This window comes from Ochotona princeps, chromosome 2 (assembly GCF_030435755.1).
Source record: "Ochotona princeps isolate mOchPri1 chromosome 2, mOchPri1.hap1, whole genome shotgun sequence".
NCBI classification, from domain to species: domain Eukaryota; kingdom Metazoa; phylum Chordata; class Mammalia; order Lagomorpha; family Ochotonidae; genus Ochotona; species Ochotona princeps.
In genome coordinates, this window is record NC_080833.1 from 5,456,711 (window position 1) to 5,473,356 (window position 16,646).

Consider the following 16,646-nt stretch of genomic DNA (forward strand, 5'->3'; position numbering starts at 1 on the left):
GGCAGAATTTCCCTAGCAACCATGAAATCCAAGATTACATCACAGCCCTTATGGCTGCTGAGCTGGTGACCTGACTCTGTGCCTCCCCAGCTCGCGGAGCGGGAGGGAACTGGCAAGCGGAACTGTCAGCACCTCCAGGCGTTCCTCCCTCATGACTTTTCTTGCTGTGCCCACCCTCCCCCCCGCCTGGGCCTCTGGAGGAACTGCAGATGGCAGGACAGCACTGACTGTCCCTGACCCTGCTGCCTGCCCAGGCCAACCTCCTGCCCTGGGGTCAGTGGCAGGAGGGAAGTACCCTTCATGAGGTCATGCAGGGCCTTTGACATTTACTACACAAAACACACGTCCACACTGCCAGCTGGCCGCCCCCATGCTGGCTGGGAACCCACAGCTGTCACTTACAGAGCTTCCCACCGTGTGGCAGGGGCCCTCACAGTCACTGTGCCCCCTTGTGCCCCTGGAGGGCAGGGCTATGCCGCCTCCCAGGCCTCTCCATGAGAACCTGTCTGTCCTTCCCTCCCCCACCCTCCCTCTGACCACTACAGACACCTGAGCTCTGAGTGGCTGGTCCCTGTCCACCACATGTGGGGAGCACAGGAGGGAGGTAGAGCTCAGTCTCGCCCCCACCTCCCTGATCCATACCATGGGACACACTAAGAGACAAGGACAGTGAGAACCAGCTGACGAGACCCCCCAGAAAAGAGCGTCTCTTATATAGTTGCAAAAATGTTCAATAAAATGCTAGCAGGCTGCAAATACAACATCTAAGACAGATTACGGATCCAGCCAAGTGTCACTTAGCCTGGGAAAGCAAGGTTGGCTTAACATCTGAAAACCGGCCTGTGTACCACCTGTCAACAGAACAGACATCTTCACTCACAAGAATAAGGCACCTGACAAAATTCAAAGGCATTTCATGACTTAAAAAAAAAAAAAATAACCAACAACCAACATCTCCCACTAAACCAGGAATAGAGAGAACTTCTCCAACAAGATAACCAGCACCAGTAAGACCAGAAACCTCCAAGGTGAAAACTCCCCACCCCCAAGGCACCCCAGCACAGGTGCAGCCAACTGATCCTCCACTCTGTGGTGCCAGCATCCCACAGGGGCGTCAGTTCACGTCTTAGCTGCTCCACTTCCCATCCAGCTCTCTGCTTATGACCTGGGAAGGTGCCCGAGGGTGGCCCAAGTCCTTGGGACCCTGCACCCACGTGGGAGACCCAGAAGAAGCTTCTGTCTCTTGGCTTTGGAGCAGCTCAGCTCTGGCTGTGGAGGGCATTTGGGGAATGAATAAGCGGATGTAAGATCTCTATCTCTCCTTTCTGTAAATCTACCTTTCCAATAAAAATAAATAAATTTTTAAGAATTGGCAAAAGACATTTCTCCAAGGAGGCTATACAAACAGCCGACGAGCACATGGAAAGATGCCCAGCTTCTGGCATTATGGGAATGTGAATCAGAGCCACAGGAGACAGCATTTCACAGCCACCATGATGGCCCACTCAGCAGCTTAGCCACAGCCTTGCCCAGCCCTGGCTCAGGCCCAGAGCCCTGGGATCTTGCTGATAGAAGCCGTACATACATGACCCCGGATGCGACCAGGACGCCCTGGGTCCCCTGCCGTTTCCTCACCCACCCTGGTCTTGGCACACTGCCACCGCCTCCTCCTGGCTGGACTCTCCAATTCTGGTTTCCTGGATCTCCCTGCTAGGCCCCTGCACACAGCAGGCAGGTCAGCTTGATGGCTCAAGGCCCACCGGAAGCCTCTTGCTCCGAGGCTTTTCATCACAGCTGCTGGAGCCTGAATGTCATGTGGCTCCCAAACTCACAGGGGTCTGCTGCCCCCAAACCATAGGTCACTGGTACTAAACATACAACCTTTAGCCGATTACGGTGCTTCGGTGTCAGGCTTGCTGGCACAGCCTTAGCTCACTGAGGACTCTCCCAAGAGAGTAGTGACAGAACCTCTCTAGAGTCCAGCTCCTCACCCCCATTCCCCTCTCCCTCTACCGCTTGCAGCCCCAGGGAAGCTTTCTCAGCCCATGCAACCCTACCATGGTCATCTGCCAAGACCCAAAGCAACACAGCTGCCCAACCTCAGAGCAAGAGCCAAAATCAACCTCAGAAGGGTTCTCTACTATATAACCAAAAGCTGATGAACTAAGACAATACCCAAAGTAAATGCCAAACCTGACCCCCCAGTGACCTGAGCTGTGGCTGCCCCCTATCTCCTTTCATACAAGTCCCACTACTCTCTGTTTCTGCCATGTGAGCCTCAGGGCTGCTCTCAGTCTGGGGACCATGCACCCCAGGACCTTTGCACCTGCCACTTCCTCGGCCTTGATGCTCTGTGCTGTTCAGTTCATAGACCTGGTGCTGCATGGAGGTTCTCTGTGACACCATCTTCTAAAATGGCGCCCCCATGTCTCAGCCCCACAGTGCCCTGTGGATCTGCTGTTTCCTGCTAGAACGTCCGGGCCATGCCACCAGGGACTGGGTCTTGTTTTTCAACATTTCCAGTGAACAGGAGTCTATCTTTCACACATCCCCAAGCGTGCCCTCACTTCTCCTAGGCACTCTGCCCATTCTGCCCCTCCTACCCGTCACCAGGGCCCTGGAGGCTGGCGAGGCCCCGTTAGAGTCTGCGCCCGTCAACTCCCATCTCTCTGGGAATTACAGATAGCACAGCAGTCCAGGGAGGCCTTGAAGAAAATTCACCATGGCAGCCGTGGGAAGTGGGGAAGGGCGGGCAGGGGCTGGTGTTGGGCACAGCAGGTAAAGCAGCTACTTGTGACACCAGCATCCCATACGGGTCCTGGTTCATGTCCTGGCTGCTCCACTTCTTATCCAGCTCCCTGCTAATGGCCTGGGAAAAGCAGCAGAAGTGTTTGGGCTTCTGCCACCCAAATGGGAGACCTGGATGAAACTCCCGGCTCCCAGCTTTGGCCTGGACCAGCACTGGCCATCGTGGTCACCTGGGGAGTGAATCAGTGGATGGACATTCTCGCTCCTTCTTTCTCTCTGTGTTTATGTGTGTGACACTCTGACTTTCAAATAAACAAACTTTAGAACAGACAAAGCAGGAGGAATGACCTGGGAGGGGCCCTACCTGGCCCTGCCTCATCTCCACACTCTCTGTCCTGCCCTGCCCATGGTTCTGCTGGGCACCTCATGCCTAGAAGCAGGTCCTCCCACCCGACATTCAACGCCAGCCAATGCCAGCTTTGCCTCTGTAACAAGCCAGCAGAGTGACCGGGGAGACAAAAATGACAAATATGCAGGCGCCCACGAATGGGAGACTGCCTCCCGGGTGGGGCGGGTGGGAGACAGACAGTGGGGTCACTGGCCGAGCAGCAGTCCAGCCCAGGCCCAGCCCAGAGCCAGCTCACCACAGGGAACTGCATGGCTTGGAGAGGCCCTGAGTCTGTTGAGGATCCTGGCCAGCCCGGGCTCTCAGCAGAGGCCTTCGAGTGGACACCTGGGGCAGCTGCTTCCTGTACCACCACAACACATGTTCATTGGCCACACAAGAGAGCTGGGAAGTGACAAAGGGTCAACAAGCAGTGAGAAAAGAATGTGGTGCTGTCCTAGCTCTGAAGGTGGAGGTATGGCTGGACACAGATCTGGCGGAGCCCCTGCCCCTTTCCAAGGCATTCCAGTGGAGCTTAGCACTGCTCTAGCCTCTAACATGCACACGAGGGGCAGGCCTGTGATCCACCTTCAGCCTGTCCCACCTCCAGGGAGGCACAGGTGGGTCCTGCTTTTCCAGCTATGATCAGGGCTCTGGCCCAGGGCAGGAGGGATGAGCTCACCCTCAGAGCTCTCCCAGCTTGAGCTGGATCGCAAAGCCAGACTCTACCCAACACCCTGGCAGGGGACAGAAGGCCTGGCTCAGCTCCCCAGCCTAGGGTCCTGAGTCTCACAGATGACAGGGCAGGGACTGGCCAAAGTGTCACAGCTTCAGCCACAGGTGGGCACCCCCACATCACAGATACAGAGCCTGGGCTCTTCCAAGGCCAGCCCCGTCAGTCATCCGGAACCACTGAAATCCCAGCATGCCTAGCTGCCCGAGGCTTCCCAGGACAGTTTCATCTAAGACCTTCTGGGGTCAGGGACCTGGTGACCTCTGAACTTCCCCAAAAACCTTACCCCTTCTTGAGGTGGGTACATTACTGACACCTGCCAAAACTCAGAAGTCTGGAGCCTCAGACTCGCAGTATTCATGGCTGGAGGGGCTATACCCTTTGCAGGCCGCCATCAGTGTAGGACATGCACTGAATCATCCAGGGAACCCACCTGCCAGAGCCTACCTGCATGGGCAGACCACGGGGGACACCTGCCTCCCAGACGAGCTCAGCGTCTTGCTGTGCGCACCACTGGCGTCTACTCCTTGACCCCCAAGCTGCGGTGGCTCAGCCACCAGCTCTGGGGAGAAGCAGGTCCCAGACGGCTTCCAAAGGGAAGGATTTGCACAGGGGCAGGGCTCGGGCACCTCCTTGGCCTGGGCCTCCTCCTGGACACACAAACCTGCTGGGCAGCCTGCACTGCTTTTAGCAGCCAGGGCTGCATGCTGAGTGTTTGGCACAGCTCAGCTCTGATGTCCCAGGATTTCCAACGGATGGCCTTTAACCAGACATAGTATGACACCCCAGTTACCATGGGAACAGTGGTCACTGATCCACCAAAGTGGTGGGGCCTGCTGGGCTCCAGGCCAGGGTCATCATAAGTCCATAAGAATGTTCCCTGCAGAAGCACTGAGTCTGCTGGACCAGCCGAAACAGTTCAGGGAGTGGCCAAAGGCCTTGCTGGGCTCCCTCAGTGTCACTGATCAGTGGTCACTGATCCACCAAAGTGGTGGGGCCTGCTGGGCTCCAGGCCAAGGTCATCACAAGCCCATAAGAATGTTCCCTGCAGAAGCACTGAGTCTGCTGGACTAGCCGAAACAGTTCAGGGAGTGGCCGAAGGCCTTGCTGGGCTCCCTCAGTGTCCAGACCCAATGGGTGGGACCACCTTGTCTCCCACATCCAGCCTCAATTTACTCATCTGATTCAACTGCCCCACCCCCCGGCCACATACAGTGTCATAAGCAACATGCCAGGGTGTCCTAGTCTGGGTTCTAATCCCACCGCCCTGTGTCCCTGCCGGCCCCCATGGTGGCCAGTTCCCACACCACCTGCCTGGTTCACTTTCTCACTGGGAGTGCTCACACTCTGCAGCAGAATTCCTTGGCTCCCCTAGACCACAGAGCTTGCCCCCTGCCTGGGAGCAGTGTCCTGACATGTTGTCACGTCAGTCACCTGTGGGGGATGGAGAACGCGGAATCAGGTGCTCTACCCCCATCTGCCCACTCGCTGTGGCCATAGGCCCCCCAGCTCATAGCACTCACAAGGACAGAATCATCCAGCTGCCAGCCTGGGGAGGGCCCGACAGCCCACTCCTCAGCAGTGTCCCCTCCCCTCGCGGTAACGGGAGGGTCCGTAGAGTCGGCCATGCGAGGAGCACCAGTTCTGAACAACGGAACCTCCACAACGTAGGCAGGGAAGTTCTCCTTCCCCTTTCGACAGGCACGAATTATAGAGCAAACCCTTCCAGCGACTGCTGCTTGAGTCCCTGCACTTGGGCTTGCAGTTGGCGCCCTCGTTACTGGGTTACAGGTAATCCTCACGTCAATGTTGATTACAGCGAGCAGCAGCGAGCTCCCTCCCACCACTGGTCTCCTGGGCCGGCCTGCAGTTTCACAGCAAAGGCTGTGACGGCCTGGAGCTGCTGGGAAACGCCTCAAGGCCACATATGTGGGACAGCAGACCCAGGAACCTGGGCAGCTCATCCCCACAGGCCAGGGCAGATGCAGAGGAGGAGGGGGAAGTAGGGGTGGAGGAAGAGCAGGAGGAGGACTGCTCACAACAGCTCAGTCCCTGAGTTACTACAGCAAATGCCCACTTTGGCCCAGAGGTCAAGTGAGAGATGGATGGGTGGACAGGGACACGACACAGACCCTGTCCCAAGACCCCCCACATACGGTGGTGAGGGTTCCAAGGAAGGAAAGACGGGCACAGACTCCAAAAGCCAGGGAGCATGGTCTCCTCGGGCGGCAGGGAGCTGAGGGAAGCACTCCTGGAAGGGGTCCAAGTGAAGAGCAGAGGCCAGGAGTGGTCAGAAACGATTCTGGGGCATACTTCCCACCTGGGCTGTGGAAGCGGAGCTCACGGCCCCACCCGTCCACTGCTGCGCCAAGGAAAGGGCCCCAGGGCCAATGAACTGGGAGCAGGGGTTCTAGCCATCCTAAGAAGGCTCTCAGTGAGACCCTGGGACAGCAGCACCATCTTACGTTCTCAGAGAGCAGCCTTGGTCCTGAGGGCAGAGGACAGCAGAGCCCCAAAAAAGTCTCTAAGGGCCAGTGCGATCACGTTGAGGCCAGGACAGGACTGGGGAGCTGGAGTGCCTGCCAGCACACAGCAGGGGCAACCCAGAGCACCTCCTTGGAGGTGGGGAGCCAGCCGAGGCTCCTTGACAGAGGAACCCTGCCTGCGCTGGGGAGCTGCCAACCCAGGGGCGCCTGGAGACACCTTGGGCTCTGCATCAGGACAGCCTGGGTAACTGGCGGGAGCGTGGCCTTTGTTAACTGTGGGCCTGGAAGTGGTGCCCTTGAGAACACGCCGATCAATGGTGCCTGCAGGGGAGGAGCCCAGCAAAGAGGGCAGGAAAGCTGCCCCCTGGCTGTCTTGCCTCCTCCTGTAGCACCTCGAAACCTGCCTAGGTCATATCTGTTCTCAGATACAAGGCTGTGCCATGAGTCACCCCTGGACCCATGGAGACTGGCTATATGGCCTCAACTTCTTTCAAAGAACTGATTTATTTGAAAGGCAGAGTGAAAGAGGGGGAGCTCTTCATCTGCTGGGCTGGTTCACTCTCCAACGCTTGCGACAGCCAGGGTTGGACCGGGCTGCAGCCAGGAGCCGGAAGCTCCAGCCATCTCCCATGTGAGCGATGGGACTGTGGCAATGTGGACCATCGTCTGCTGCCTCCCAGCGGGAAACTGGTCTGGAAGTGGACCAGCTTCTGGACTGGAGCCCTCGTGTTGGATGTGGCTGCCTCCAGCGACAGCTTAACCTGCTGTGCCTCCACCTTGACCTCCGTGACCCATTAGGAATGTATTCTCATCTTGAAAGAGGGGTGCAAGCCAGCATCTCCCTCCCAGGGCTCTGCTGTAGATTCCCTGGGTAAGTCTCCTGGGTCACCTGGAAGGGCACAGTCCGAAGAGTTTAACGAGTGTTTGCCACGGCCACAGTCAACAGTACGACGAGGAAGAGCAGCCCCGTGGGAAGGGGCTGGGTGATAAACTGCAGTCCAGATGCGTGGCTGTCTATTGTGTAATTGTTTAAGATGGCGGTAAAACAACTGAAAGTTACCACAGGTACTAGGATGTCGGCAAGGTATGGTCCCAGCTTGGGGGGCAGAACTGTGAATGTACCTGCAAAAGGCTGCTGGGGACCCGAATGCCTGTCTATGGGACCCTGGAACTTGCTGCTGCCTTCAATGCTCACGGCTTTCCCACCACCTGGAGAACCAATCAATCCTTGTTCCGGGGGAAGAGCACAGATGAGAGGGGGCTCAAGGCAGTGTGTGCCCGCCTCTCGAAGCAGCAGCCCTCTCCCAGAGCACCATCGGCGGCCTCTGGTCCACAGCTGAGCCCTGCCTGCCTGGCAGGTCCCCCGGCCACCCTGGGCACCAGGGGATGACACACTCTGAGAACTTGCTATCTCTTTGTCAGACCCTGATATATTCACATCTGTGTCCTAGCATGCACTGTGGGCCTGGTGGTACCCAAACACAAGAACGGAAGGAAGCCACAATTGTAATCTCGAACCTAGCCCAGAGACCAGGAGGCAAGGGAGGGAGTGGGGCATCAGGGCTGGGTCAGGCCCCAAGGCACTCGCCGTGAGGGTGCAGTGACAGCCTCTTCCTGGTGGCTGTTCCAGGGCCAGTTCTCTTCCTAGCAGCTGTTTGCAGTGAGGTCCTGGCGTAGGGAGGGCCGGGGCATTGTGTTCGTCCTGCTAAGGGGGCTGGATTTTACCTAAAAGGCAGCAGGAAGCCAATGAAACATTGTCAGTGGGGGAAGATGTATTAATGTCACCGTGAGCCTTCATGAGTCCCTCTGGCCATGGAGGATGGTGGGCCCCAGTGGGGCAAGGTGAGGAGTTACTCAGGGATGGAGCTGTAGAGTGAGCACAAGCACTACCGGAATCATTTCCAAACAGCTCGTAGAAAGAAATGATAAACGGTGGAGACACCAACCTGCTACTGCCCTGATCTGACTGTAACACATGACACACGTGTGCTGAAATGCCTCACTGTAACCCGTAATTAGCATGTGCCAAATAAACATAAAGAGGCCAGCATTGAGTATAACGGGTTAAGCTGCTGCTTGAAACGCCAGCATCTCATTTTGGAGTACAGGTTCAAATTCTAGCTGCTCTGCTTCCAGTCCAACTCCCTGCAAGGCACCTGAGGAGGCAACGGATGATGGTCCAAGCATTTGGGCCCCGGTGACTCACATGAGACCGGCATGGAGTTCCTGGCTCTTGGTTTTCTCTTTGCCCAAACTTGGCCGTTGTGGCCAATGGAGGGAGTGGATCAGCAGACTGAAGATCTCTGTCACTCTGCCTTTCAAGTAAATAAACCTTTCAAAAGAAGTAAATCCCTACGGACTCCAAGATGAGACTCATACAGGAGAGGACGGCAGAGATGGGGGCCCTCAGGCAGGAAAAACACCTGGTGGTCAACGGGGTCCCTGCGGAAGGATCAGGCTGGGCTCCAGGCACTAGGCACTTGGTGGTTCCCAGGTCTGAACAGATACACGGCAAAGGGAAAGACAACATCAGAGCTAAGGGAGCCGGCGGCGAGGCTGGAGCTGCGGAGTGAGGCACGGCCAGTAAAGTGTTGGGCCAGAGGATTCTGAGCCAAGGCTGTGTGTCTGGGCTCACTAGGGCACAGCTCTCCCAGGGAGGAGGTGAGAGACTGGAATGGCCTGGCGGTCAGGTGAAATATGTGCAGCCCTAGGGTGGTGGCCAGACCCCAGGACCTATAGTGGTCCTGTCCTGTGGGTTAGGCCAGGAGAGTTGGGTACTTCCTGGGTCCCAGGCAAGCCTAGGGTGGAGCAGTCTGGAAAATTTGTTGAGACAGCGCCACCTAGTGGGACGAAGCGCTCATGCCAGGCTCCAGGCCTTTGGGGCTCTCAGAGTCCCTGTGCTGTACCCAAGGCGACCATCCAGGCTTGCGCAGCTGCAGCTGGCCAGCACCTGTGCCTCTAATTGATGCTGACAGGAAAAGAGGGGAGGTTAGAATTTTAATACAGATCCCTTTGTCTCCACAGAATGGGCGGAAATGCAGGCTGCTGGGGCTGATTTGTGCCTCAGTGGCTTAAGCCTCTCCCTAAAAGGCTGTCATCCCTTATCAGAGCATGGACTGGAGCCCAAGCTACTCCCCTTCCGATCCAGCTTTGTCGCTATGCACCTGGAAAGGCGGTGGAGGATCAGATGGCCCATCCTGGCGCAATAGCCTAACAGCCAAAGTCCTCGCCTTGCATGCACCAGGATCCCACATAGGTGCTGGTTCACATCCTGGCTGCTCCACTTCCCATCCAGCTCCCTGCTTGTGGCCTGGGGAAGCAGTGGAGGATGGCCCAAAGCCTTGGGACCCTGTACCTGTGTAGGAGACCAGGAAGAAGCTCCTGGCACTGGCTCAGCTCTGGTCACCCGCCCACTTGGGAGTGAACCAGTGGATGGAAGATCTTTTTCTCTGTCTCTGCTTTTCTCTGTAAATCTGCCTCTGTTTCAAATAAACAAATAAACAAATCTTTAAGAAAAAGAAAATATTTTAACCTTCCCTTAATACAAATGTATATTTGATGTGAGAAAGTCAGTTTTACACATATGTGCTTGTTGGGGCTCTCTTCTGGCTTCCATGTGACACAGAATTCTGACTTGGACTCAAGTCTCTCCATCAGGGCATCCCATCAGACGCACTGCCGCTGCCCCAGCCCAAACTCGGGTCAGCTACCGCACCAGGAGGAAAGTGAGGCCCTGAAACCTAGAGGTGCGACCTGCCTCTGGAGCCAGGAAGACCCACATGTGGGCCCAGGCTATCCCCACCGGGCAAAAACCCTCCTGCCAGGGGCCCTGGAAGGGTGGGGGCGGCTCTGTGTGCAACAGGCTGCCGAGGCAGTGCAGTGGGGTGGGCAGGCACACATGAGTACGCTGTGTTCCCAGGCTGCCAAAACGCAAGTGTCTGGGACTTGTCCCTGCATCAGGGCAGAGCCCCGTCACATGGGGGAACAAGGACAGCCACTCCACATACCAGACCCACAGCAGACAGCACACCCATCGGCAGCACCCAATGGCAGCCTGCTCCCGGAAGCCACAGGCTGCAATATCATACAGCCAATGAATCTAACAAAACATGAAGAGGATGGCCATGTGCGGGTACTGTTCATGATGCTGCCCCAGCGGCAGGAAGAGCCTTCCGGATGCTGGATCTCAGCACCAAGGCCAGGCACAAGCAACCACCCAGCATCCAGGCTGCGGGTTTGGCTCACGGGGCGCCAGAGTAGCCAGAGACAAAACCAACACAGCGACTAGCTGTGTTGGTCTGCTGAGTGGAGCAATACGGACAGTGTTACCCACAGTCAAGGGGGATGCGTGAGAGGTTAACAGGCCTGGGCACAGTGCCAGTACCACAAAGACTGGCTGGGGTCACTAACCCAGTCAGAACTCCCCAGGCACAGTAAGAGGCTCACGGCATCCCTTCCGGCCAGAGGCCCGACCACAGAAGCCACCGTGTGTGTAGCCTGTACCCAAACCCAGAGGTAGCCCAGCAGGGCAGTTCTGCTCCCAGAGCCTGCAATTCTGAGGGTCCCCAGAGGTTCCTTGGGCTATCTTGGGGGGCATCCTGCAAAGAGGTCCAGTCAGGTGGCACTGAGGGGGAAGGGGCAGAGCTGTGGCCCCTCCTTGACTGCTCCCAGTCCTCGGGTCACCCTCCCAGCTCTCAAAAGGAACCAGATGTGACTCTCTGGAGAATGGCAGCGGCCCCGGGCCTCGACTCACCCTGATCGATGGAGTGCTGTGGCAGCTGGCTGAGCTGGCTGTGGACCACGCCCGCGTAGGTGCGCAGGAACTCTTCCTCGCTGGCCGTCAGCTGCAGGGCGGGAGAGCCGAGGGTGAGGGCGGTGGCACCTGCTCCATCTCCGTGAGGCCTCCTCTGCTCCCAGGCCTGATTCCTGAGCTCTGACCCCTGGGCTCCAGAGTAAGCCCAGCCCCCTCCCAGCCCTGGAACGCGGCCCAAGGGGCCCACAGGCCTTGTCACTCACATGGAATCTGAGACGAGAATCTCAGCTTGTGCTGGGCGCTGGAGGACAGGCCCTTCCCAGGGAGACTGAATCCCTCCTTCTCCTGGAACACATCCCCCAGTCGCATGCCTGCCACCCACCCAGCACCCCCGGGGGGTCCCGGGAAGCCAAACAGGAGGAAAGGAAGGTCTTGGTCGAACACAGTAGGGGTGGAAAGACACTCCTGGTAGCAGCCTCAGACCTACACACAGAAGGATCTGTGTCTGGGGCCTGAACAGCCACAACGCCAAAGGCCAGACCTAGCACCCCAGGCCCTCACGGCAGCCCCCACAGCCCCCAAGCACTCACGTTGGATCCCATCTTCCTCAGCATGAGCAGCACTCGCACCTTCTGCTGAATGTACACCTCCTCCGGACTCTTGCCGGGAGCTCCCTCGCGGTTCATCCCCCTGGCCCAGCTCTGGGAACTCCTGCAGGGTGCGAGGCAGCATGGCACGGCTAGTGGTCAGACACCTGCAGGGTGTCCCCCACTCTCCCCACCCAGGGTCCTGGCTCGGCCACACAGAGCAGCACTAGCCCACAGCAGGTACCCTAAGGCCAGCTGGATCTATCCCTGCAGTGAGCCAGAGATGTGCGTGCAGTCCAACAGGTCCTGGGGGTCCAGAGCAAGCAAGAGCAATGTGAACTGGGGCAGCTGGTCGGTGCCCAGCACCCAGGCAGCAAGATCGCTCCCTGGGCAAACACCCCCGCCCCCAAACACCCAGCCCACCTGTGGAATGGTGGCTCCTGCCAGCAGCTAAGCAGGCCAGCAGCTGTACCCAGGTGTCGTGGGGACCTGAACTGCACCAAGCCCCGGGAGAGAAGCCCAGGAGGCACTAGGGGCGAGGCAGCAGGCGTGGAGGGGCTTGGGTTACACACTATCACTCCTGGATGAGTCAGAAATAACACGGCAGCTGGGGGGGTGGAGCCTCGGCGGTCCTAGTGCCAAGGAGCTGTGCATGGAGAACCAAGAACTGGGCTGGCGGGTCAAGGACACTCCGCTCCGGGTCCACCCTCAGGAACCAGCAAGCCCTGGACCCTTGGGCAATCCCAGGCAGAGCGGCTCTCAGCACTAGGGAGGTCTGGATGGCAGCTCTCCGAGGACTTTGTCCGCGGCTCGGGCCCCAAAGCTAATGGAGCTCTGCCTTGAAGGCCCATACCAGAGGCTCAAACCCTGGCCAGCTGGGGCCAAATGCTGCAGCGGTATGCCAGCTACAGCACAGGACTCCTTCCAGAACCTTCCTGCCCACTCCCAGAACCCCAAACTGGTCCATTCCTCTGCTGTCTGCTTCCCTTACAGCATCTCAAGAAAGGGCCCAGGGATCAACTGCACACTGGGAAGAGTGGTCAGGTACCCGGACAGGCACTCGGACACACGATGGGTCCTCACTTCTCTTCCACCGACTTTTCACACTCCCTTCCCTTTCCCCAGCGCCACAGACCCTGCAGGTAGGCCCTGGACCCGTTTGGAGGATGGGTGCTCTGGCTGGGAAAGCCATGGTCCAGGTCCTCATGGCCTCCTCACACCCCTTCCTTGCCCAGCAGCCAGAACCGCTTCCAAGAAAACAGGGCAGATGACATCAGCGCCTGCTGAAAGCTACCTGAGAATCCACTTGGCAGCCAAACCACAAGGCCCGTGAGTCAGCCGCGCCCTCCTCACCTGCTCTTCCCTTCACCTGCCTGGGCCCTGGGCCGTTTCTAGAATGTACCCACAAGCTCACGTCCCTGGCAGTCTTCACACTGGGGGTTTCCTGGGCCATAGCTGCGTTCTTCTCGTCCTGTATTTTGGCTTGAAGATGAGTCCCCTCTGTCACACAGCCCACACTGCCTCGTCCTGACTTCATGCACAGGCCCCACGGGAGCTGGCGTGTGTCTGCTTGGTGTCTCTCCCCACCCTGCTGGGCACCCAGGGTCAGTTCACCTTGCTCGCGGGGTCCTGGCCGGGTGCTGCATGACCCCAGCTGGCGGACGGAGGGAAGAGCATGACTGCCTCTGTGTCTCAGCTCCCTACCCCACCCTCCAAATCAGCTTGGGGTAACACGCCTCTGTTAAAGAGACTGAAGTGCTGAATCCCATTTCCCATAACCCAACTGGGCTTCTGCAAAGGGTGCTCGTTTCCTAAGGGGGGGAGCCGCCTCCCACACAGAAATCCGTCCCACATCAGGACCTCCTGTGAGACACACGGCATGCGAGGGAGCGGCCACTAGGTGTCGCCACACACAGCACCCTACAGCAGCCTCTCAGGTTGGCACAGGCTCCGAGGCGCTCCTGACCCCCAGGGGGAGCGGTATGCCCCAGCTGGCTGCTCTCATTCTCAGCCCCCATGCCCAAACCACATCCCAGTCCTGGGGTCCCACTCAGAGTGAACCTGGCCAGGGGAGGGGTCTCATGTCTGCCCAGTGGCCCTGGGACACAGGGGTCCTAAAACACAGGTGTCTGGGAGGATGTCACAGGAATATTATGTATGGAGCCTACACAGGCTTCTGTGTCCCAAGATGCACGCTCCGTGAGATGTACGTCCCAGTGTCCCTGCTGTCAGTCTCATTCGGGTTCCCATCCTCTGCTGCCATCACTAGCGGCTTTTGGCTATAGTTCTGGGCTTGGCTGGCAATGGGGCCTGAGGGGTCCTGTGCCCAGGTGACTTCCATGGGGCACTCTTCCCCGGGACAGCTTCTTTCTATGGCTCACTCAGACTCCCGTCACCTGAGGTGCCTCAAGCTCTGGCCTTGCCCTGCTGCCTGACAGGGAGGGAATACGCAGGGCTGGATCTGGGACAGCTGGTGGCCAGGAGCACACGCCCCCAGCCCTCACCACCAGCCCCAACGCACAGGCAATGTTGGGACTGTTTTACATAACCCCACCCTCACTGGCAGCAAGGGTGTCAATGCAAGGAAAATTAATCACCAAAGAGAATAAGCCCCTGCCTGTCCCAACAGCACAGGCGTCCCAGCTGCTGCATGCAACAAGTGTTTATCCAAGTGTGCTTGGCGTTGCTGGCCAAGCAAACGTGCTATTACGTTTTCATTACAATTCTGATGAGCATCAGACTGACTTCACTTCCCATTTCCTGTGCAGGGACCGAGGACCGGGCTCCCACAACAAGTGCTCCAGTGACACAAGCCCAAACAGCAGCTCTCAGAGATGCCCATCCTCGGGGCTGAGCACACATGTTGGCCCTGCCCCCCCAGCCATCCCCATCCGACCTGGCCATGCCAAACCACCCTCGGTGCTAGCCACCAGGAAAAAGGGACAGGAAGAACAGCAGGCAGCTGGCAACCACACAAGGAGAGGGACAAGAAGAGGTCAGGAGTCACACTCTAGGTGAGAGACAGCCTGCTGTCCCACACGGGGAAAGTGGGCGCCACTCCAGAAAACTACAGCAAGCACGGCAGACACAACACAGAGACACACAGCTATGCCTGTCTGCTTCACGCACTCACGCAGCACATGCGCCCACGCGGGCACACACCAGGCTCTGCTGCCGTGCCGGTGCTGAGCCTGTCTGTCAGGGAGGGACAGTGAGACCGAGGTCCCCGGGCACTGTGAAGGACCTGTCACGCTACATATGCGACCCCAGAAGCCCCGTCTACTCTGTAAGGGGCACCACCGATGCCATGCTCCTGATCAGCCTCCACAGGGACCGAATCGCGACCACCACATGATCCCTGGCATCGAAAAGGTGATCACATGTCAGAAGACCTGGGAGGTGGTACAGAAGGGTGTGAGATGGCTGTGCTCCATGTGGCAGGAGAGGCAGGGGCTGGCAGGCTGGGAATCGCAGGGCATCCCAGGGAAGTGTGAAAGCCAGCCTCCCCTTGACAGACATGGTGCTCCACCTCCCAAGAGCCATCAGCACTTGCTTATTTTTATAAACATATAGTGAATGTTGTTTGAACATTCACAGCTCTATAAACCAGGGTGCCCTCCATTTACAGCCAGAGGAACCTTGCACCAGGGGACACAGAGTTGGCTTGGGTTGGGTGGGCAGCCAGGCGGGCACACAGGCTGCCACTGACCCGAACTGAGGTCCTTGTCAGACGTTCTATCCCTTGTGAAAACACACCGCTGGCTGTAAAGCCTCCCATTTCAGAACACACGCGTGTATTTTCACAATGCTTGCGCTGCACAAAAGTACCACACCGTGCGATCCTGTGATACAAAGTACTAAGTCGGGGTCTGCGCAGGCCCAGAAGAGTCCACCAGTGCCTGCGACACTCCCCACCAGAGCCCACACATAGGTCACCAGGGCAGTGGGCTCCAGGGTCAGCCCTTGAGCCCTTGCAGCCTGGCCTTCCCCACCCCACACCCCACTGCTCCAGGCTCACTGGACAGTCTTCCTCCAAGTCCTTACCTGCTCCTGGAAATTCACTCAGGCCAATAGGTGCTCTACTATGAGGAGAGGGCAGTGGCCAGGGAGAAATAGGAAGGTGCCGCCCTGCGGAAACAGAACACGGGTCATGGGAGGAGCCAGGAGGGCCTCGGCCACTGCAAGCGAGACCCATGGGAGCTCATGGGGACAGGCTCTGCCACTGTCCAGAAATACCTGTGTGTCAGGTGGGCCCACGAGACCTGCCCCGACACCCCCGGACAAGAAGCTGACTGTGGCTCCCCCAGCCTGTCATTTCCGGCCAAAGCAGGTCAGCCTGCTCCATGCCACACCCCCGCCCTCCCCTGGGTTAGTCACCCAGTCTAGAAACATCACGGACCAGAATGAATCAATGCATCGTGCCGAAACATGAGCTGGGCAAGTCCCACACCTATATGGGACAATGCACCCCACCAGGAGGAGGAGACAAGCATGGCTTAGGGCTCTGGGCATCGGCCCTCCTATGCATGTCCAAGGAGCACCTGTGGCTGGGTCTGCACACACAGCTGTTCACACACCTGCCAGCCCGGCCCTATCTACCAGCCCCCAGCATGCATCCCCTGTGGATCAAGGCACACCGTCTTCTCTTGGCACCTGCAGCTCCCCCACTGCGGTGCAATTCAGGGGAAGAGGATGCCAAAGGCCTTCCCTAAATGCAGGCTTGGCCTCCGGTCTGGGGCCCCTCCAGCCAGTGGCTGCCAACCATCCCCCCCATGGCTCCACTACCACACTAGTCGGGAAGGAATGAGAGGTGAGAGAGAAGTGTTCTTTCATTCTTCTAGGTATAAAGCACCAACATACCAAGGAACCCCGGGGAATCTTCCACCCAAGCTCCCCGTGGTCCTTGCAACACAGAAAAGCAGACCCCTCTGGTTTCTGAGGGCCTCTGAGTCCT

General features: G+C 58.0%; 1 protein-coding gene across 5 annotated transcripts in view; it reads right to left on the reverse strand.

Annotated features, from left to right (window-relative positions):
• Positions 1–16,646, reverse strand: part of CTNNBIP1 (catenin beta interacting protein 1) — a 94,328-nt gene that overhangs the window by 48,711 nt on the left and 28,971 nt on the right. For 4 of the 5 annotated variants that reach the window (XR_009246835.1, XM_058674871.1, XM_058674888.1 and 1 more), the window contains exons 2-4: positions 15,737–15,820; positions 11,696–11,816; positions 11,106–11,196 (exon numbers count right to left, since the gene is read on the reverse strand). Coding sequence is in view for 4 of the 5 variants with exons in the window: in XM_058674871.1 (XP_058530854.1) it covers positions 11,106–11,196; positions 11,696–11,791 (187 nt within the window). In the remaining variant the exon portion in view is untranslated. Of the gene's footprint in view, positions 1–11,105; positions 11,197–11,695; positions 11,817–15,736; positions 15,821–15,928; positions 15,987–16,646 lie in introns of those variants that run through there. The other variant, XM_058674879.1, reaches the window with a different exon arrangement.